General features: G+C 34.9%; 1 protein-coding gene across 1 annotated transcript in view; it reads right to left on the reverse strand.

Annotated features, from left to right (window-relative positions):
- Positions 1-11,993: 11,993 nt before the first annotated feature.
- Positions 11,994-24,499, reverse strand: part of LOC148939551 (sodium/mannose cotransporter SLC5A10-like) — a 200,568-nt gene continuing 188,062 nt past the window's right edge. Inside the window, exons 12-13 of the mRNA XM_089107078.1 lie at positions 20,217-20,361; positions 11,994-16,657 (exon numbers count right to left, since the gene is read on the reverse strand). Coding sequence (XP_088963204.1) covers positions 16,296-16,657; positions 20,217-20,361 — 507 coding nt within the window. The 3' untranslated portion in view covers positions 11,994-16,295. The remainder of the gene's footprint in view (positions 16,658-20,216; positions 20,362-24,499) is intronic.

Here is a 24,499-nt window from a genome sequence, read left to right on the forward strand (position 1 = left end):
ACGTCAACAGTTCTTAGCTTTTTGAATCTTGGTGCGGTTAATGATGCCATCTACAACAGATAAGTAAAACGGAGAAATTTGAGCAAGGAAATAACAGATTATAATAACATAATAACAGATTATAAAACATAGAAAGAATTTCATAGAGTTTAGTTATTATAAAGTCTTTGAATATGACAAATGACAAAAATCAACACTTTGAAAAGAAGCCAACAACCTTGGAGACAAAGTCAAAATTCCAAGAAAAACTAATTTAAAACCAGATTTTGTTTCAGTAATCTTGATCTATTTTTTTTTTTAGCTACATTAATTTTAGCATAATTATCAATGTTTCAATTCCAATTAGAAATTGGATTTTTTGAAGTGTATTATTGAAAACGTAACTTATAGATATTTTGCTATACTTTGCTAGAGCTCATTAACGCTCTGTATTAGATCATCCGTAACGTCATGCAAAAGCAAAAGAGAGTTAAAACGCTTTTGTCACCCCCCCCCCCCTCCCTGAAGTGTGAATTTATTTACTCAGTCTTTTCATGTTCGGTATAATTCCCTTATTTTCAGTGTTTTCTTTCTAAACTGCCGGCCCCCCTATTGAGTCAAGCATGGTTGCCAGCCATCCAAATCTTCAGAGATTGATACAAGATAAAAACAAGAGTTAGCTCAAAGAGTAAAATCCGAACAATGAAACCAGAAATAGGGATGATGTATAAAAAAAACTGTCTCAAAGTCCATACTTGTTTTTCTATAGACAGTTCTAGTTTAGCTAACTTCATTTCGTCGTCTGTATGCAGAGCCGTTCAAAGGGAAGGAGGGCAAGTAGGTACTGTCCCTGACACCACAGCTGGGGGAGGGGGCACCCTGGGCATCACAAACCATAAGAACGGCTCTGTATGTATGCCCCACCGTAAGTATGTGAAAATAGGTCTAATATATTTCTTGACCGTTTCAATACCCTTTGTCTAAGTTTTGCCAAATAGCCTTGAAGACATTGAAACAAGTTTTGTTGATTTTGTTTTTCAACAATACAAAACTTAGAAAAACGAACGATTCATAAATCAATATTTTCTCTTGTTATTCATTTTTTTCTGGTGTTGCAGCACAACTCGCTTTGGTTTTCTTTTATATCATTTGCCAATTTTTATATGACAGGTATAGTTTTTTGTTTTTCTTTGTTTAATATTCCCCGAAACTGACCGATCGCTTGTTCTTTCAGTATAATGTTTTGGATATATCAAATCCAGAACAGTTTGGGTGAATAGCAGGCTGGGATCTTTTCTTTTTAAATATTCATGTCTGAGAGCTTTCGGTTGGCACTTGAATGAGATAAATCGAACACATTGAGTAGAAAATTCCTCAGGTCTTTGAGCATAATTTCTCAGCCCATACAAAACCTCTTCAGCGACACCCAAAAGTTGTATTCCACGACCATTATCAGAACATCAAGAAGGCTTTATCAATTTTTAGTTTTATTTTGAATAGTTTCTCATTACGTTTCAGATTTAGCAAGCAGATTTCGAAATCAAAACAACAATGGCATGGAGGTACCTGCGGATGTTGCAATTTCTGGGCTCAGGCGCTTAAGACTTTCCAACATACAGTCATTGAGATCTATTCCCCTGCTCCTTTGTTTATAAAGCTAAAAAAATCCCAAGTAAAAATGTTGGGTACACTCCTGCTAGTCAAGAACCCTGAGTTTTGCTCACTTTTCAGGTGGTAGCTTATGTTGGGCCCTAACTAGGCCACATCAACGTCTAGATAATTAGCTGGAACCAACATTAATTTGAAAGGATCAAAAGGTTAGAGAGCTATCATCTCTGGCTAGTTAAAACATTTCCGAAGAAACTGATATCTTAACCTTGAACTTTCTAAAAGTCAATGGATGCTTCTTTTTTGCTTGAAACTCTTTGCTAAGAATATTCATCTTCTTCAAAAAAAGTAAGGAAACACAAGCATGTCTTCACTGAAAGACAAAAGCGACCATATTTTTAAGCTTTTCCTATCTCTGTTGTCTCACCAGGTGACTCCCTTCTCCGTGGTTTGCAAAACAGAGAAGGAGTAAATTTCACTGTTCTAGGGTTGGAAGAATCTGAACTTCAAATGACAACTTCAAATGAACTTCAAATGACAGCCGCTCTATATTTGCTGCTTGTACCGATAGTGTTCAAACCATGAAGACAGTCATATTGATGTTATCTAAGTTAACCTTCTACTTTGAGGCAATGGCAATATATGCAACTACGACTTCTTTTCCCTGAGCTATCTGAATGGAGAACCAAAGCCAGATTACGTACTTAGAAAAGAAGACTTTCCGTAGCCGTGTTTGTCTAGAATTGTTAGGGTATGCATTTACCACGATGTTAAGGTAGCCTACTGAAGAAGTGTTTTGATACAAAATAAGAAAAATAACGCTATTGCATGTTACCTCATCTGAATTTGAGCAATGGTTAATAAATAGAGTGATTTTTGTAGTCCTTCAAATAATAAAGTGAAAAGTGGCTAACCGTGAATTCAGCTAAAAGAGAATTTGATGTCTTAGAATGAAGTCAAAAGGAAAATTTAAGAATAAGCCTGAGCTTGCACTCAGCCGTCTTGGCCTTGGGTGGCTTGGTGGTGCTAATACTTGTCAGAAGTAAGAGCTACTGAAGCAAAATTAAGTCGATGAGATACACTCACTATTACATGGGCACCCATAAGCTGAATTCCAGGGGGGGCAAACCTCGTCTAATTGGCACTTGTAATGCTATATAATAGAAATCTCAGAACAAAAATATAAAAATAAGTCAGCATCATTCAGCCAAGGGGGGGGGGTGCCCCCCCCCTATGGGCGCCCATGCACTATTATGCTGTTTTTCTGGACTACCTACATCAGAAAAATCCACACCGGAAGTCACTGAGATAAAGTTTTATTAAACGTGCTATCGCCATACGGAAGGGCCTTCCAGCAGAGGTTGTCACAAAACAATCTTCTCTTAGGAGCAGGTATAAGGAATAATAATCAAAAAATACGAAGATTATTACCGGGATTAGTGCCGTATCGTTAGATTAGATGCCGCAGCTAGACCTGATAAAAATAGGCAGCCGCACTACCAATGGCTACTGAATTAGAGAACAGAAATTTAAAATCATGGACTAAGAGTCCTTAAAACAGTGGCGGATTCAGGGGGTGAGGGGGGCGCTCCCCCCTAGCGTAGCCTAAAGTAGTGTACATTTACTTATTTAACTAAATTTTGCGTTAGTTAAACTTGCTCATAACGCAAGTTTATCGAATCAACCTATTTTAGGCCCCCCTTATTTTTTTTATCGAATCAACCTATCTTGCCCCCCCCCCTAAAAAAATCCTGGATCCGCCACTGCCTTAAAATTTGGTTTGTTGAAATGCAAGGTGCTGCGGAAGACACGTAGTCATAACTCAAATGAAAGCATTTATGGAAAAACAAGATAAAAACTTTCATAGGCATGGCCCAAATGTGAAATCTTTAAGTAAAAAAAAGTAATAATAAAAAAGGTCAAAACTGTAAGTTTTATTCAAAACTATAAAGGAAACTATGATAATTAAAATAGGTCAACACATTAAAAATTTTCAAAACGACGAATTATTAAATATAAAAACAAAATCCGGCCCAAAGCTTCGCAAATAGCACTGTGACCTGGAGCAAACCAGTATCAATTTCGGAGCTTTCACAGCCTCTTCTCTGGGGAATAAGTATCCAGGAGGGAGAAAGGGAGGTGAGAGCAAGCTCTTATGTATGGGTGGAGGGGGAGGGTTGATCCAAATTTTCTACACAATTTTTCACGACGGATAAAAAGTGGGTCAAGTTTAAATGCTCCTAGAAGAAAAAACGAGGCAACGGGAAACTTCCATATTTGATTTGTAGTGATCTCTTCTGAAATCATTCAATTTCCCCATTTGAAACATACCGAAAATTATTTTAGTTTATCCTTAGGCGCATAGAACTTCTTTCGGTGTTTCAGTATTTGGATATCACTGCTTGCCTTTTTTCAAACAGTTCGTGGTAACGAACTGTAAGTAAGGAACGACCCGGCTCAATGGTAACCAAAACTCTAGAAAACAGGTATTGGATGCCAATAGATACATCAAAAGAATCAGATTTTAATGCTGATTTTAAATATATACGTTTCATCAAGTTTAGTCCTACCCATCAAAAGTTACGCGCCTGAGAAAATTTGACTGATTTTCGAAAAAAAATTGGAAAAGACCCCCTAAAAGCTATAGCACCTTAATGAAAATCACACCATCATATTCAGCGTATCAGAGAACCGTACTGTATAGGTTTCAAGCTCATATCTACAAAAATGTGGAATTTTGCATTTTTTGCCAGAAGAAAGATCACGGATGCGTGTTTATTTTTTTTTATTTTTTTTTCAGGGGTGATCGTATCGACCCAGTGGTCCTAGAATATCGTAGGAGGACTCATTGGAACGGAAATTAAAAGTTCTAGTGCCGTTTCTAAGTGACCAAAAAAAAGGAGGGCAACTAGGCCCCCTCCCACGCTCATTTTTTTCCCAAAGTCGCCCGATCAAAATTTTGAGATAGCCATTTTGTTCAGCATGGTCGAAAATATGATAACTATGTCCTTTATGATGACTTTATTCCCCGAAGTCCCTGGGAGGAGGGCTGAAAGTTATGAACTTTACCCAATATTAACATATAGGCTAGTATTGGTTATTGGGAAATATACAGACGTTTTCAGGGGGGATTTTTTCTGGTAGTGAAGGGGGGGGGGTCAGGGGTTATGTGGGAGGATCTTTCCATGAAGTAAGTTTTTATGGGAGAAGGGAAATTGCTATGAAGAGGGCGCCAGATTTCCCAGCGTTATTTAAAAAACGATCTGAAATTAAACATAAAAAAAAAGTTTTTCAACTGAAAGTAAGGAGCAACATCAAAACTTAAAACGAACAGAAAATATTACGTATATAATTGGGTTTACCACCAAATCAATGCCTCATTCTTTAAGCCAAAGATTTTTTTAGTACTTTCATAAGAGCTATTTATTCTAAATAACGGCCTTTGTGATTAAGGGGTTATTTTTAAAAAAATGGAACAAAATTTGAATTTTGGCTTAAAGAGTGAGGTATTCAGTAGGGGTGAACCCCCTAATATACGTTTTAAAAATATATAAATATATAAGTTTGTTGCTTGGGTTAATTCGTAAGTTAAGTATATTTATTACTAATAAAAATTTTCGTAAATAAAATTAAAAAACTTTCGAGGAAGCCAACTGACCAAATAAAATTAAAATTAACATACAAAATTTTTTTAAAATATTCATGTACAGTGAGCAGAAATCAAAATCTGCATTAATTCAAAAACGTTAAAAAATTAAATAAAAAAAACAAGTTTTTTTAACTGAAAATAAGGAACGACATTAAAACTTAAAACGCATGGAAATTATTCCGTATATGAAAGGGGCTGTCCCCTTCTCTCCGCCTCGATCTTTACGCTAAAGTTTGACTCTGTCTCACAACTTTTTTTTTTAAACAATAAAAAACTTTAGCATAAAGAGCCAGGCGGTGAGGAGGGGACAGCCCCTTTCATATACGGAATAATTTCTGTTCGTTTTAAGTTTTAATGTCGTTCCTTACTTTCAGTTAAAAAAACTTGTTTTTTTTATTTTATGTAATCAAGATTCATTTAATTAAAATGGCTATCGTAGTAACGGCTAGTGCCGCAACTAATTTACGCTACCTTTTACAATATACTAAGCATTGAGTACGATATATCTTTCTATAAAAACAAGGAACGAATAAACTACTGAAACGATTAGCTCTGCAGTGCACTGGTTCAAGCTTGTTCTTGTGGAGTGTTTCGGTTGACTGCAGCGGCAAAGAATAATAAGGAACGGTGTTTATCACTCAAAAGCACGGAGTGTCCTAATCTAGTATTCCACACCAGTTAAGGTCAGAAGAGATTACTACCCCTTCTAGGGTAGTGGTGCTCCTGAGGAGGCTGGGGTGTATAGGTGGTTCGAATTCAGCCTGGCTTTTTGTAAGGAATGAAAATGTCATTACTCAGCTTTTGTCTTTACTTACCACCAGGTTCAGTTTCAGAGGTAATTTGTTCAATGTATTTGAAAGTTTTGCTTTTAAGCAACTCAGGTAGTACCTCAACTAGGGAAAGATCCTAACTGACTCAGTGTAACTCAGTGAACCGTCAAGCAAGCGTCAGTCAAAGTCAATGTTCCGCTATTTCACTTTTCATGCTACTCCAGCATGCCTCTGATTAGGAGATAAAATTGGTCTCTTTTGTCATAACTTTATTTTTAATCATAAGAAAAGAAAAATAATATAAACAAATTGTACAACAAAACATGTACTTTTCTATATAAAATAATACAAAACAAAAATATATTACATTTTTATTGAAAGCACCATCAAAAGAATGAAGTTCTGATTAATACATTTTGTACCTGGCTACATATTATGTATTTATTACTTTACCGGATAGTAATTAATCAAGCCATTATGCAGTAATTATTTATGTATTAGATAATTCGTAAACATTCTGTGAAGTGGCAGAAACAGGGACGTGGATTGGGGAAGGACGCCCCCCTTTAAATTTTTGGAAAAGAGATTCTTATATATATGTGTTCACTTGTATATTCATGTGTTGAGGTCCATTCACGGAAATCTAACGGAGGGGGGGGGGTTGTTATTCAATATATAGGCGGGAAGCTGTCGTTTATCAACTTTTCAATGACAATACAAAAAAAGTATTTTCAATCAATATACAACCCCCACCCCGAAAAAAACCTAGGGGGAGGGGGGCAAAAAATCTAAGGGTTGAAGGCCCAACTCACAACTGACGCTACTTTCTTCATGATAAAATTTCCCCCTCCCCCATTATTTTCATGAATTAGTGCCATTAGGAAGATTGAAATATATTTCTTTTGAGTACAGCGAAACATCAATAATACAAATTTAGTTCTACGGTTACGTTATAAAATCTAAGATTATCCTGATTACTATAGACAATAAGAGTGGTGATATACTCAGTGCAAATAGGAAAGCCAGACATTCACACAGAGGGTGAAGTTTATGTCCGTTTGAACAAATAAAAAGCAAGGTACTTTATATTTAAGGAATAACAAATGTAATTTATATGAGAAAAAGTGAGTTAATGGCTATTAAGAAGTACTTTATGATCAAAGAAGCGTTTTCTGAATGAAGAAATATAGTTTATTATTATAGTTTATATATAGTTCAGTTCAGTTTTATAATATATATATATATATATATATATATATATATATATAATACATAATATATATATAATTATTATATAACCATTATATTATATATATAATACATATATATTATATAAATATATATATATATATATATATATATATATATATATATATATATATATATATATATATATATATATATATATATATATATATATATATATATATATATATATATATATATATATATATATATATATATATATATATATATATATATATATATATATATATATATATATATATATATATATATATATATATATATATATATATATATATATATATATATATATATATATATATATATAATATATAGTTAATATATAGTTTATTATTATTTAGAGTTCTTTTTATAAAAAAAAGGTTGACGAGAGAGATGGTTTTCGTTTTTTCTTAAATGAATAAATAATCGGTTGAGAGGCAGGGGGTCACAGCCGTCTTTTATCAGGCCCTTTGTCGCCTTCTCTTGGCTGTTGTCATAATTGTGTTTATTTTATTGTTGATTGTTAATCAATCATTTAGTCAGTCGATCAGTAGGCCTACTGACGCCACGTTAATTTCATTTCTTCATAGTTATATAATACAGTTTAAGTTCAGTTTAGTTATTATATGTAATGAAAACAATGTGTAGGTCCCTTTACCAGTGGCGAATCCAGGGGGGCACCCCCCCCCTAAAGTAGTGTAATTTACTTAATTAACCCAAGTTTGCGTTAATTAAACTTGCTCCTAACGCAAGTTTATCGGGTCAACCTATTCCCCCCCCCCTAAAGAAATCCTGGATCCGCCCTTGCCCCTTACTTATATATACACAAGGTAATGTTATCCTTATGGATAATTTTAACGAGCCTGTGACGGCTCTCACTAGGCTTGTTTGAATTAGAATTGTCAGGCTGCAAGGCAGTGGCCTGGAACAAGATGATAGCAGATAATCAAAAGGTCAAAATCAATGCCTTGAAGATGAAGATTTCAGGTACACCCATAGCCAAAGGTAAACTGTATCAATACTCATTATGTATAATAATCAGATTTAGAAATTAATCACCCTTAGAACTTGAGCATAAACATCAAATATCGAAGTACTATGAAGGGGCGATGGCAGGGGTGGATCCAGGACTTTTTTTTTGGGGGGGGGGGGGCGCAAAATAGGTTGATCCAATAAAATTGCGTTAGGAGTAATTTTAATTAACGCAAACTTGCGTTAATTAAGTAAACAACACTACTTTAGACTACGTTAGGGGGGCGCACGCCCCCCTCTGCATCTGCCACTGGGCAATGGTCACTTCTTTTCAGAGGTGGGGTCAGTTTTGGACTCCACCAAGTATTTACTTTCAATTTAATTTAATAGTAATTGATTTATTTTAATTACTTAGTAAAGTTTAATTTAATCAAGTAATTTGATTTAATAGCAATTTAATTTGATGATAAAAATAATAAAAAAAATTTTAATAGCAATAATTAATAATTACTAAAAATATAAGTTGCAAAACCAAATTAAATCAGTAAAATTTTGGTACATACTGTGTAAAGTTTTGTTGTATTTTTTTTTCTTTTTTTGGCAGAGTTGCTACAATATTTGTTGTCTCACCTCCTTTAACCTCCCTACATGATTCTCATACCTCCCTATGACTGTTCCATACCCCCGTCATGATAGTTCTACCTCCTTTGAAATACAGGGGCAGATCTAGAGCAAAATCTTAGGAGGGCCAATGTGACAAGGGCGTCAATAAGCAAAATCTTCAGGGGGGGAATGTGATAAGGGCACCAAACATTGACCCAATTGACAAATTTATGTAAAATATAAGTGAAAAACAGAAAATAAAGAAGGAATGAGGGAGCCAGAAAAAATCTTAGGGGGACCCATGGCACCCAGCCACCTGTATCACCCAGTGTTGAAATATACGTTTCACAGGACTGCACGTAAGATATTTTCCAGGGGGTGGGGAATAGTAACAAAACAAATGTTATTTGATGATTTGAATAAAAAGTGCCAAGAATTCGGAGCAGAAATTTGGGACGGTTTGTTGAGTAAATAAAATTGTAACTCTTTTTAAGCTAAGATCTGTCAGAAGGTGGCAAACTTTTTCAGCAAAGAATCCGAGCGATGTCGCAATGCAAATTTTGGCGGATAAATATTATTGAAAGAGAAATTTTCTTGTCTTTTCAGGAAATTTCTCTAAGAAAAAACATTCATTTCAATATTTATCTTAATGAGTGCAAATGATCAACTTTTACCAGTGCATAAACATTAAGCTTTTATTCATTGTAAACATAACTTTGCTGACCAGAGTAACATTTTTCGTCGGACGACTTGTGAACCTATTCTAATTAATTAATTCTAAAATTAATTAAAATTAATTCTAATTAATTTTCGTATGTTTGTCAGTGGAAAACGTGAAAGTGAAGTTGAAAGTGATACTCTGTAATCATTTTCAACCAATCACAGGCCTTTTGCCCTAACAAACAAAAGAAAATCAATCGGAATAAGATTTATTTGGGGCGGGGGGTGATTTATTTCGAGCAGGTTCCGCGTAGCTTAGCTTAATAAAGTCGAAGATGTCCCATTGCTTAAAGGCTAATTTTTCGTTACTTTAAGTCAAGGTTCTATGTTTAGATTTGTATATACACAATTACACTGAAATTCATAATGAAATAAGCCTTTCAAGCATGGGCGTACGTAGCGTCGTCTCTAGGGGGAGGGAGGCAGCCAATTTTATGAGACAGAGAGGGGGGCTGAAGTTATATTGGCAGTTCACAAAACCTTACATTGCCAACAAGTTCTATCATACCTATGAAATCTTTATTAATAAGTAATCACCAAATCATCAATCATCAATAAGCTTCAGCATTAATCAATCTTCTTGGATTAGAGCTAAATCTCTCCAAGAAGTTATGGATAATTGCTTTTTGTTTGACTTTTATTCCGTCGTTCCAGCTGTTCATTTCCAGCTATTCAACCATCTTCCTTTTATCAACTGCTTTTTTAGCCATCTGCCTTTTTTCAACAGCTTTTTCAACTATCAGCTTTTTCAGCCGTATCTAGAGTAAATTTGAAGTTCTAGGGGGGCAGATGCCCCCCACCCCTGCCCCCTTCCATACGCCCATGCTTTCAAGGTAAATATCACTAACTTTAATTCGTTGGAACGCGGAATATTCTTGAATTTAATTTAATGATCTCTGTATTCGTTTTTTCGTATGTTCCGTCTGTTCATTTTCAGCTCTGATCTAAAAACAGAAGAGAGCTGAAAGTTTCGCAATATCAGAATTTTTTTTAAAGTCAGGTGACGTGAAATCCGGCCACCGAAGCGAAATTCAACTGCTGTTAAAACCTAGCTTTTAAAGTAGCCAAGACAAAATGACAATTTTGCCAAAAATGCAAAGTTAAACAAAAGTATATATAACATATTCTCACCGTCAAATATCTAAAGGGCGTATCTGATATTTTCCTATTCTTCCGTGCCAAAAACCGTAGGACAGAAGGATCAAAGTGTGGATCATTGTCCTGCTGATTCTTCCTTTGAAAGTAGCATGGTTGTTAACAATTATCATAGAAGTATGACAATGTCAGACAAGGCCGTATCCAAGGGGGAAGGGGATTACCGGGTTTGAACCCCCTCCCAGAAATTTTTACCTGACTCGTAAAAAGTAACAGAACGCATATAAAAAAATGTTGATGCATTTTGTAATTTCCCCCGCCCCCGAACAAAAATTCCCCCACCCCAAATTTTTGTCCGACTCTTGAAAAAGTAACAAAACGCATTACAAAAGATTTGTAGCCACTCCCTTCCTCTACCCGAAAAAATATCCCCCCCCCCCCGAAAAAAAACAAAAAACAAACGAGCAAACTGGATATTCCCTTGATTTCAGATACGACTTTTAGACGCAACAGCATCGATATATAAAACAGGTGAAGCACTAAATACTACAAAATACCTACAACAACTTATTTACTTCATACTTAACAAAGAAAATATCATAATGTGACCCAATTTGATCAATATAGAAAAATGGCTACATAGCAGCTTTATCTCTAGTTCTCATTGGCTAAAATGCCAATCGTAGCTTTATCTCTAATTTTTATTGGCTAAAATTACTGACTGCAGCTTTATCTGTAATTCCTATTGGCTAAAATATATGATTTCAGCTTTTTTTTCTACCTCTCATTGGCCAAAACTACTAAATCTTTTCTTCAACCATAAAACTGCAAATGTACCTACAAACATGGGCGCAAACTCTGTAGGGGCTCAGAGACCAGAAGCCTACCCCAGTACACTCTTTGAAAAGGGGCGGAGTTCCCACAAAAATAGTTCATGAATTCTATGGGATTCATAAGTGCTCAAATTTTGTGCACTAGAATTGTGTCCAACTCATTTTGACAAGCCACTCCCCACACCCACCTTCCAAAAAAGAAAGCTTTGCACCCATGCCTGCAAAAATATAAAAACAGTACAAGCCAACAAATGAACTACATAGCTTACACAACTCAACAAAAAATAATTTCGTCCTGTTTTTTCCTTCAATCATTTGCAACTCCAAGGTTTGATATTGCTCTGTTTTTAGGCTTGATCCCATGCAAAATCTTTTTCAGAAAAAAACGGCCTGTTTTCGTAGCAAAACCGATATTGTGGCTGTCTCTTTTCATAAAATGGTTTTGACCCAAAATATTGGCGAGAAAAACCGTTTTCTCAACAAAAAACAATTCTTGGTAACGAACTGTAAGTAAGGAGCGACTCTGGCCAATGGCAACTGAAACTTTAAAAAACAGAACTTGGATACCAATAGATACATCAAATAATTAACTTTTTATGCTGATTCAAAATATATAAGATTTATTAATTTAATATTGCCCTTCAAAAGGTACGAGCTTGAGGAAATTTGCCTGATTTTCAAAGAAAGGAGGGAAAACATCTCCTAAAAGTCAAGAAAGCCAAGGAATCTTATTGAAAATCGTACCTGGCTAGAGTTTATCTGCTGAGAACGGCCACTTTGTATACGACCGAAATATCCAGATATTTTGTTATTGTTTTCACTCTCTAATAAAAGGATTTGTCCCTATTGAACTGTTACTTGTACATCAAGGAAAGGCAGTGTAATCTTCGAAAATACCTTAATTTCTAAATGCATTTAATACTTGGTTTCGGGTAGCATTAGAGGTATAATCAGGGTAGTATTAGGGGTAGCATTTAAAAAATGCTCTATAAACAGTAGCAGAATACAGCTTGTTCTTCTGTTGTTTTTTTTTAATATTCAGTTTTTCTTAAAACAATTTTAGAGAAATTTTAAGGATTGGATGTTATGGGCTAAAGCCCTTGATTGACATAATGTTGCCACTGAGGAATCATGGAATTAAAATTTTACCTGACTGTGTCATTACCTTTTATAGGTCTTAGTCAAAACAGAGAAGGTCTTAAGAAAAATTAGTTTGCTTTTTTAGCAGGGATTAGGAAAAACAAAACAGGACGAATTAAAATATTGCTCCCGCAACTCAATGTACAGATATTATTAATCACAAATCGAACGTGAACTTAAAAAAAAATATACATGTGTCACATTTTATAAAAAAAAAAAAATACAAACGGAAATGGAGAGAATATGTTTTGATTCTACTGATTTACCAAGACCATTGTAAAGAAACAAAATCAAAATACAGCAATATATGGTACTGGTTGATATGATATTGCCACTCAGTAATCACACAAAAAAAATTTGACCTGAATAAGCCATTATATTTTTTAAGGCTTAACCCAAAAAAGGTCTAAAAAAATTATATTTTTTAAGGCTTAATCCAAAAAAAGGTTAAAAAAAGTTAGTAATCTGGGTTAGCAAGGAATAGGACAAAAATGAAAACTAGGACAAACCTAACACAACAGCATATATTATCGATCGTAAATTGTACCTTAACTTTAAAAAAAATAATTTTAGTGGCATTTTAAAAATAATAATATACAGACGGAAATGGAGGTAAAATGTTTTGATTCTACTAATGTACCATGGCCATTGTAAAGCAACCAACTATAGTAATACATAGTAGTGGTTGATATGGTGTTACCACCCAGTAATCATACAAACAAAATTTGACCTAACCATGTCGTCATATTTTATAAGCCTTAATCCGAACCGAAAACGCCCTAATAAAAGTTAGTTATCACTGGTAACAGGGAATAGGAGAAAAATATAAAAAAGGACAAACCTAAGCATTGCTTCCGTAACACAATAACGGATATTATTGATCGTAAATTGTACGTTAGATTAAAGGATATAAATTTGTGAAAAAAAAAAAAAAATCCAGACTGCAATCGAGAGCATATGTTTCGAGTCAAATTATTTTCTATGAAAATTGTAAAGTAATTAAATAAGAATGTATAGTAATGTACAGTATTAGTTAATATGATATTATCACTTATTAATTATACAAAATAAAATTTGACACAATTACGTCATTACATTTTATAAGGCTTAATCCAACCCGATAAGGCCCTAATAAAAGTTATTTAGCTCTGTTAGTAGGGATTATCTTCGAGGGCGTATATACGTCTCGAAACGACGATTAGGAAGTTAACACTCATTTCCGTCTCTTTTCGTCCGAGATTTTCCGAAATTTCCTAGATTCGTCCTAGATTTTATAACATATATGGTAAAAGGATTTTCACATTTCTTAATATAATAAAGGATGTGCTCCAAAAGTCAATTATCATTAATGACAATTAATTATTTTTTATTAGGTGCGTTCAAAACACCTGGTAATAAAAATGTTAGGCCAATTAGTTGTGCTGCATTATAAGTACAGAAAAAACACTAAATATTAACACAGTTTGCTTCTTATGACCAAAGGTGAAGGTTCTGTAGTTACGAGCCATTTTAGGGTGAAGGTAAAAACAAAATAATTATTTTAAATAATTTTTAATGCTGTAGAGATCTCTTTACAGCATTAAAAAAAAAAGAAATCAAAGTTCCTCACTGGTAAGGCCAACTGCGCCTATAAGCTCATGTTATCCTTAAAAGGCTAGTTAAGCCGTATTGGCCCTATAAAGCCAAATTGGGCAAAGTTATGGGGTATAATCTTAGAGAGGAATATAAAAATTAAAAAATAGGGCAACAAAATAAATTCGGATATAAAACAGTGTTAAGCTAATGCAGTGTTTTTTTTTTTGTTTTTTTTCAAATTGATGAGGAAGAAGAAAAATTAAAGCTTTCAAAACTTCTTCAACTCAATTAGTATGATTTAAAAGGTTCAGTATTAAAATGGAGCAACTCCATATAAAAAAATAAAGGCGGCGGGAGGGTGTATAGTTCTAGAAAGACTGAAAGGGCGGTACTCCTAACAGATATTATTCGGGATACCCCTACTCTAAATCAGTGCAAATCAACCCTATAGAGGGAAAATACGGTTTAGACAGCTCTATCTAAAAAAAAATACTAGTGCCCTCTTCCTAAACCAAACCACAAGCGCTGGGCATGGGTCCAAATATAATCAAGTTAGCTGATATCAAACATTGATAATTTCCCTATTCTCAAATGCTATAAGAAACGAAGCTCTAGTTGTTGGTGCAGACACCAACGATGGTGCGTTGGTGCAGACAATTCAAAACTTGCTGAAGAAATCCAGAAATACTAGACTTCAGCTCAAAGTAACAGTATAGCAAGACCACCTGGCTTTATTTTTATTTATTGCCATCAACTTTCGCCATAAGCTATCATTGATATAATTGCTAATTTGTACTAAAGTTTTTTCCTGGTGTTTACCCAACCCACCTATAGATTAGATGAAATGAAGCAGCTCCAGGAAAAAAATACAGACTAAAATACAAATTTTCTAATTTCCACACCACCCTCCCCTGTCCTTCGCGGATTTTTTTTTAATGGTACCAATACGTTGAAAGGAAAAATGAGCTGACTTATTCCATACATTTTATAAATCTACATTAGAACCATGATACAATTTGAACCCTGAGTGTCAACCGCAGGTTATGGCTAATTTCGTAAGAGCCAAATGTGACCAGATTATGATTTAAAGCTATAATATGATGAATTACATAAGAAGTAGTTAGTAATTAAAGTATTGACAACTACTGTAAAGTAGCTTTTAACAAAAAAGTCCAGAAATTCCAAAGGTCCATAAAGGTCCATCAATTATCATTGTGAGTCCATCTACCGCACATTCAACAGCTTCATGCTTAATATTATACATTTTAGTAATAGTTAATTAAGAATAATTAGTCTTATACCATTATAATCGAAAGTAAAGGATTGAAGCTTAGTCACTTCAAAAACTTCAGTTTTAATTCCTGGGACATTTTTTTCTGTTTTGTCCTTTTTATCCTTATTATATATTCGTTTTAATTTCAATTATTAATGTAATGGGAGTGTAGTCTAAGAAATTATTTCAGGACGAAAGAGCGTATGTTCTTGCACACTTATATGGAAGGGGAAGGGTCGGACCTTAATAGCTAATTGGTGTTAAAGTTTTTTCCCAGTCTTTTACAATTATAATTGAAAGCAAAGGATTTAAATTTGTTGACTTTGTGAGCTATTATCCTTTCTTCTGGACTTTGGGGGACTTTTTCCGTTTGGGGGTTGTGTTTTCGAACGAGAACCAGGGCAGAGGTTTTCGCTTTAATCAAACGCAATTAAAATAATTGCAACAGTTTCATAAGAAACTACTATTTTTTTGGACTTGATTGACTAAAATACTGAACCCTCATAACATCTCCAGGACCGTTCAAAGAGGGAGGGTATTGGAACAAGCTGCCCCAGTCCCTCCGTAGCCGAGGAGGTGACATAACCAAAGTTTTTAAGGTGATTGTGTTAGTTCTTTGCTATTCACGTAACTGTTTGGGGGGGGGGATTTTGCCTCAAGTGCTCCCAACTCAAGGAACGGCCCTCATTATGTTCAGAGCTTCAATTAATAAAACCGATTTTACTCCATAAAAATATCTGAAGAAACAAGTAGCAGATAGATATTTTCAATAGTTAATAGCTATAAAAAAGTAATATAAATTGTAACAATATAAAAATAAAAACAAAACTTCAAAATTCGTATCCTGAAGAATTTGCCCGAATTTTCTCCAAAGCTTCCTGCTGAAGCAACTGAATTTCTTCAGTCGAGAAAGGGCTTATACAAAAATAAATATAAATCCCTATCGTGGCAGCAATTATTAAAAACAAGTTAATGTTCAAAATTAGTTTTTCTTTCTTCGGTTGTTTTAAATCTTCTAGAACAGTATTATTCTGTTCCAAAGGCTTTGACTGTTCACCATAGTCTTTTCCAATAAGCCAAGCAACTACTCGTGATCCGATGTGGTTCGAGCTGCTCGTCTCGGATGCCGTAGTTTCCGATATTTTTGACGCAGTGATATCAACTTGTAAGTCACCATTAACTAAAAGAGAAGCTGAAATAAAAATGTTATTCAAAATATTCAATGTTAGACAAATATTAAACAAGCAAATGTTACATATTTCTTTAATTTGTTTTAAAACAAATATTAAAATAAATAACTCGCGATAACGCAGTGGACAAAGATGCACCTGTTAATTAGAGGTTTAACAGTTCAAACCGCGTGTCGCAAGGAACTAGATCGACTCTCTTTATTTTGTCCGGTGATGGCGCAGTTGACTTGGTCTCAGCTACGGGACCCCGAGCTCGGGACCTCAGCTCGATAATACGGGACCCCGAGTTTGACCCCAGCTGTGGCAACACATAGTAGGACCCACGCAACGACCTCAGTTTTCAAGAAGCGGCTTTAATCCGATATAGTAATAATAATAAAATAAATATTAAAACAATTTAAGGATATTATAAAAATATCATTAATATCTTTTATGAATAAGGTCATATCAAAGAGTTTGTGAAACTAATTAGCGATTTTTTCTTCGAGAAGAAAAGAACTAATACCCTAAAAATTACCCAGGGTGTGTTCCAGAATATAATTGTAATTGTATCATTAAACAGTGCTATTATTATTTATCTTAATTATTATTTATTAGTTTCATTAGCACATAGTTCATAACTACAAGTTCAAGCTTAATATGCTCACTATAAACAAAAAGACACTAACATTTTAGTTCTTTCAACACTTTTATTTCCAAATTAACCAATTTTTTTTTATTATCTTGTGTTCTATCAAACACTTTTTTTTAACTTTTTTAAATGCAGACCAAGAGTCTGCGAAAGACAGGTACCAATCTCCTGATCATATGCCTTCAGTCGGGAGTGCTACGCTTGATTGGGGCAAGTCATCCAACGCTTCCCTTGTTTTCTCCCAGATTTCTCCAGGTACCTATTTGGAGCTAGGTCGATTCTGACTGAGCTGACAGAGTCACGCCTCTGAGTACTGTCCATAACCAAAAAAATCAGCGACGGCAGGACTCGATCACCTGCCATGAAGGATAGAAAATAGCAAGCCCAGGTGACAACCACTCCACCAAAGTGGATTGGCTAGGACTTTTTACCGGTTGTTAGTGTCGCCAAACCGTGCAGAATTGATTTGGCGGTCTTAGTATAGTCCGTAGAGCTTGGATAAAAGATTCGAATAAACGACAGGAAACTAAAAGCCGACTGGAAATCTTAGAAAAATATTTAACTTATCCCGTATTGTACCAGAGATAGAAATATTGAGTTTTAATGAAACTTACATCATTAGAAATTGGGAATTTTGTTTTTTAGATTAAACGGAGCAGGATTTTCTTCTTAAGGTTCAGGAAAGGGCAGTCCCTAAAAATGTTCTAGCATAACTGATAGGAGAATGCTATAAAACTGCCCAAAGGAAATATCATTTCAGCGATTTGGCCGCTTTGGAAGCTCCTTGTGGTGCTACCCACTTTGATTGAAAATCTTGCCGACACATGGAACATAGAATTTCTTTGTCATTTCAATTAAGTTTCATAACCAAACCACAGATCCTCAAGAGCTCTCGATGATGGCTAGACTCTTGGGAGAATCTGATAATGAACCTTTTGTCTTTGAGACAATCAGCCGACACTGAGGTTATTTTAAGGTATCGAATCCCTTTAAATGCATTATAAATTGTGGTCCATAGCACGCCTTCTAGTGCGAGCACAGATGATTTCTGTAAAGTAAGAGCTTACTATTAGCGTTCTCCAGCCAATCAGTTTCAGCATTTGAATTCTCCTCATATCCAACTTTGTTGTAACGTCAAAAGATCAGATCGTTTCAACCTCGTAAACCTATCAAATTTTAGGCTATTACTTATTCACGTACAAGACCTCGGAATATTATACACCCAATGAGTATATGATAGTATATGAGTAGTATACTTCATATGATAGTATACTTCATAGTATATGAGTAGGACTACTACGAAAGCCATTTATGGTCAGGCCCAAACAATCTGATTGATTGACAAACGACGAAATTGAAAACAACGAGCGTTCTGATTGGTCAGAAAGGTTGACTGAAATGATCTGATTGGTTGGCTGGAAAATACCTATAGCAAGTTGTTACTATAGCATGTTGTTCCAAGCTGCAATTTTTTTTTTCTGATACCAAAAAAATGTGCCTTTATATCTTCATTCTGATTCACAAATAATAAAAATTACACTTTTAAAACAATAGCATTAAATCCTTTGGATTTTGAACGGTCAATTTTATTTTTTCTTCCTGTGAGTTTATAGGGCGCATCCTCTCTTTTATATTGTTTCTATCTGTAGTTGGATTTAGTATGTATTAAGTGCGTGATCTAGCCCAAAATCTAGTGCAATGCGTACTAGCCAAAACTTTGAAGGATGGTAGCCATGCCTCAGGGTCAGCCTGCCGTGTTGTTAGCAGTCACGATTCCAGTTAGACAGACTGGTGATAAGTTCAACCCAAAGCTATTATGAGGCCACGCAGATAGGATTTCCCTTTCAGGAATAGGGACCAAGGAAGGCGTTAATAATCAAATGCAGGCTGGATAGGGGGTATATTCCTCTCCATACTGATCTGGAAAATTACTCATGAAATGTTTGTAAATGTAGACCTAAAAATACACTTTTTGAAGCCACCCTGAGTGGCTTGAAGCCACCTGAGATAAAGCGCAACCATCCACATTGAATTTCTATTATTATCACCACCATTCGCGCAAATATTACAATTTTATTCATGAGACCACAAGAGTCAAAAATATAAAAAAAAAAACAACCTGAAAGCTAATGAAATTTGGCTTAATTCTCATTGTTTACTGTAAAGCTTGAGATTTTATAACTAATAACACGATGAAAGGAGATACTACATACGAGAGGGCTAAATACTACTACTACTAGCAAATCATTTTAGATCAAGCCGCCTGTTCCAAAACAGATGCATAGATTCCTCCCACTATCTTTTCAAAAACTCCATTCTTTACTCCCTACCGTGAAGTTCTAATTTCATTTCAATCCTTCCTTATGACCTCTTCCCAAACCATCCAGGGAAGAACTGCTTTTTGCTTGGCCTTAGACTGATGGCCAATAAGCATGATTTTATACAACTCATTTCTCAGCCTTTTGATATGACTACGTTTAGTTGGCTTTAGATGGATAGCCTACTGTTTGAAATACGGTCAGTCAGTGGGATACCCAAAACAATCCGTAGGCAATTTCTCGGAAAAACATCCAGCAAATCTTCCTCCGTTTTCCGGAGGAAACTTCCTTCCACCATCATCACGATAGCTTCAAGGTCCCATTAATATCCAAAACAATTTTGTAACATGGTAGGACAGGCCCGTTGGACATCTGTACTATAAACGTTCTGTCTGCGGTAATGCCGGTTAAATTGGTTAAAAAGGGAAATCCAAAGAAAGTTTAAAGTTATATCTGCATTTATAAGTTAGATCAAGGTAACAGATATAGAATGGTTCTTAAGCTCCCTGCACTAATTTCCTGGATATGGGCTTAAATAATAAGACAAAATATTCTGGTGTTGAACTGGAAATCGCCTCAAGTGAATTGACAAAAAAAAAAGAGTTAACTAACCTCCATCTAATTTTGAAGATATTGCTTTTTCTTCATCAGTGAAGGTTGTTTGCGTAGATGTCCTTTTTTCCAGTTTAGAATTTTCGTCGTTTGAATCTTGTCGCTCAGTCTGATCCATTCTTGTCCAATAAGTGGTTCGAATTACCTAAGGGTAAAATTTTTGAATATTTTTCTAAATTCACAACTAAAACCCTGGGGGAGGAATGGTCGAAAGGTTAAAAGAATTTCCCTAGAGAGTAAAGCAAAAGCATTAAAAAAAATAAAAAATGAAAGTTTGAGCCACAATCTTTCTGGAGCGAATCTTTTTGGACTAACGTTTTGGTACTTTTAAGTCCCATAGCGAGAACTCCTATGAAGTTTTCCAAAGGGTGAAGGGGAGGGGGGTTCAAAATTAAAAACGTGAATTTAAAGACAATGGTTCTTCATATTTTCCTGAAGGATACATCAGATCAGGTCCATTCTTGTTCAATATGTGGTCCGAACGAACAAAAGAGAATATTTTAGTCAACCCTTCAAAGTTACAGCTTGAAATGCAGGAGTAATTAGACATAAATTGTAGTCTAAATACTCCTCTTACTACACCAAACACGACACTTGAAATACAGGAGTGATTAAAGACGTGAAATTGCGGTCTAAAACGAAATGCCATTTCTGACCAAAGAAAAAGTGTTCCCTGGAAAATACTGAAGAATTCGGGCGTAAAAATGGACATTTCTTCTCAAATTTACCTTTCCTGGAAGAAACATCAAATTTATTTACTATGCGTGAAACTGTACGGAATTAGTTAGTGGGGGCCCAAACTTCATGTGAACTGAATAGTGTGGGACTGAAGCGTGAATTGTTTTGTTTGAAGTTAGGTTTTTTTCTGGAGTAGCCAAATTTGGGAAGACATAAAGAGTCAGAGTCAATATTAGGTCACTTTTTGAGGCTCAAGACCCCCCCCCCCCTCCCCACCTGGCTCAAGAATCTACCATGCAAATCTTAAGCACACTTAGTTGTCAATTTTTCTTCTGACTTAAAGTCTCAGTATGGCTCACAGCAAAAAGTTTAATGAATTTGTGCTTACAAATCAACCTCTTCTTTTCAAACCTCTCGCTTCTGGACGACAAATTATGTTTTCCACCATGCATGAAGCTATACGGGAAATGTCTATGGTGGCCTGAATTGCATGGTAATCGAGTAATACGAGGTTAAATTCAGTTGTCTGGAGTTAAATGTGTTCTGTAGTGGACAACATTTGGAATAAATTAGGACCTCAAAGCCGCCCTAAAGCTACTTCATGAGTTACAACTTCCCCTTTCCCCCTAGAAAAATCTGCAACGAATTAAATTTCAGCTGTCAAATTGGCTTATAAAAACTAATTAAGACTCAACAGACTTTTCTCCTTCTGGGAATTTATTTTTTTTCTTTTTGGGAAGCTCCTCAATGACCTGTTAGTTTGAAATTCACCAAGTATTCCGACCCTAAGACCTCAAAACATTCCCAACGTTCCATGGTCCCCTCATTGTTTAGCCAAATATAAGCTATAAATATCTTTAGAATGGCGTTTCTACCAATTTACAATTCCTACCATAACCATCAAATTAGAAATACAACATATAACTGGCAAAATCTAATTAACAATGCGAGTGATTTTAACAAAAATGCATGTAATAAAAATCTTAAATGACGAAAAATCAAATAAAACACTTAATTGACTAAACAAACGCAACAACTGCAGTCATTTTAAGATATTACAAGACTGGATCTAAATAATAATTAAAATTAACGTGATTATCGTGACTAAAAGTGTTAACTTCTTTACAATTTTAACGTGATTTTGACGATATAAGAATTGATAATATATGTCGTGATCAGTTAAACTAAAATAGCACCTTTTATTAAAATTGTATTAAAATTTATTAAAATAGCACCTAAATTAAATAAGCACCTTTTAATCATAAAAGTCATCTATGGACGCCGCAAGAAACTACTTAAGTTACAATACTCGAAATTAAAGAAATAAAACCTAAAAATAAAAATGAAAAAGATTTTAGCTTAAAATCAGACACTGTTTCAATTTTAACATTAAACTAGTAAATATGTTCATTATAATCGAAAATAAAAATAAAATCAAGCCTAAAAACTATTTTTATTTTGCTTGAACGTTCAACTAGTAGAGATGATTTTAATACCGAGAATTACGAAATTTAAGCCTTAAAGTATATTTTTATTTTCAAATAAATATCGTCATAATACCCCAAAAGAGAGAATTTTCGTAGTCTCAGTGGAATTCTGTTGGACATTCCATATTAAAGTATTGTAATAAAATACCTCTGAAGAAAGCCCTAAAACAAGTTTTGAAAAAAAACTGAAAGATTTTGACGCTAAAAAACAAAACAAAAATTAAAATTTTGACCATATTTGCATAATAGCGGCTCTCTAGATGGAGATAAGCTAGAAGAAAAAGAAAGGCATTTTTAGATTGCTTGTTTTATACTCTTTTTGTGATTGAAGCTGCGCTTGTGACAATTCGCCCTCCTCCCTCCCCTGGTCCTGGAGGACCCGAGGACCTTGACGATCCTGGAGGACCTGGAATGGTCCTCTGATGGTCCTGATTTAGCATTAGAATATATAGGCAAAAAAAAAACAAAAAAAAAAAACAATGAAATTGTTGCTTAATAATATGCAGTATATTTATATTAATCACATTATCCTGTTTCCTTCTATTATTGTCCACATTTTTCATTCATTTAAAATAGGACTTTTTTTTTAATCAATATTCAGCACAAACTGGGATAAACTGGATAAACTGGATAAACTGGGGAATTTTAACTGGGGGAGGAAATAAACTGGGGAGGATAAACTGGGTATCTCGAGTCTAAACAGAGTAACCAGTTTTGCATTAGATCAATCAATGAAAAGAACAACAAACAAGTATTTTATTAGGACTATATATATATATGTCAACAGGGGCGTAGCTCCAGCATTTTTATTGGGGGGGGGAAGAGAGATCCATATCCGGATAGTCCAGGGGCATGGTCTATATAATCATTTTTTTTTATATTAGAGGGGGGCAAATGCCCCCTCCCCCCCGAAACGACGCCCCCATTTGTCCATCAGAGGGGAGGACATTTTCAGGGTAACGACTATTATGTTTAAAAGGAGCATTAAAGAAGGAATCTAATAGTACCATTTTTATTTTATGTTATTTTTCTATATAGGTTAGGGCTATATAGGTGGGGGAGGGAGCTGGGGATGCATTTTCAGAAACACAATTTCAACCGTAAAAAGAGCATAAAATGAGCAAACTTTGTTTTTGTTCTAGCTTATTTGCTTCTTGAGAGACGCCATTCTGCAAACTTACCTTTGAAAGAGCACATTAAAACTTGAAATTAAAAAAGAATTAAACAAAAACACATGTTTCGTCACATAACAGATGATTTATGTTTCCAATTTTAGAGCAGAAACTAATCTCTTCCATTACCATATTTTCTTCCGATATTTGAAACGAAAAAAAAAGGTTTTTTAAAATTTTAAATCGTTCTTAATGAAGATACAAGAAAGGTATTTTCCATAATGGAGGAGTATGGCGATTTTTTTTTCAATTATTTATACAATAAAATACAATAAATCTAGATTAAATAAACCTCGTTAGCACTAATTGGCCTGTCCCCTATTAGGGCTGGTACCTCAAAAATTGCATTTTACGCCCAATGTTCTAGCTGTCTGTGAGCCTTCAGATGAATACAGAAGAGGGATTGGAAGGGGGTTGTAAATTAGTACTTATAAAATACTAAAAAATACCAGTCACGTGTTGCGGATGGATGAAGGCCACCTACCCCACGATGTGTGGTGTAGGGTTCCTTCTGGCATCAGAAGACGTGGGCGACAGAAGACAACACTGGGAAAATGCCTTGAGAAGGATGCTGCGCTTTTGAGATCGTCGCTCGAAGATTTTTGGTCAAAAATACAAGAGAGGTCGTCATGGAGAGGCACCGTTGTCGCCTTATGCGCAAGCCGGCGTGGGAAGACCTAAGTCTAAGTAAGTTACCCCTAAGTAATTGATGTCTCAAAAAGTGCATATTTACGTCCGAATTTTAAAACTGTCTATGAGCATTCAGATAAATATAGAAGAGAGTTTAGGGGAAGGGGTATAAATTAGTATTAAAACTACTAAAAAAGGTGCTGTATTTTTTAGATCTAGGCACCCTGCCCCCCTTATTGACGGCCATGCCTCATATCGAATTTTGACTCAAAGTCTCAGAAGATAGTACATCCTGATTTTTTTCTTAACATATTAA

Source organism: Artemia sp. Qi Xiang Cuo, chromosome 21, assembly GCF_049724085.1.
Source record: "Artemia sp. Qi Xiang Cuo chromosome 21, ASM4972408v1, whole genome shotgun sequence".
Taxonomy (NCBI): Eukaryota; Metazoa; Arthropoda; class Branchiopoda; order Anostraca; family Artemiidae; genus Artemia; species Artemia sp. Qi Xiang Cuo.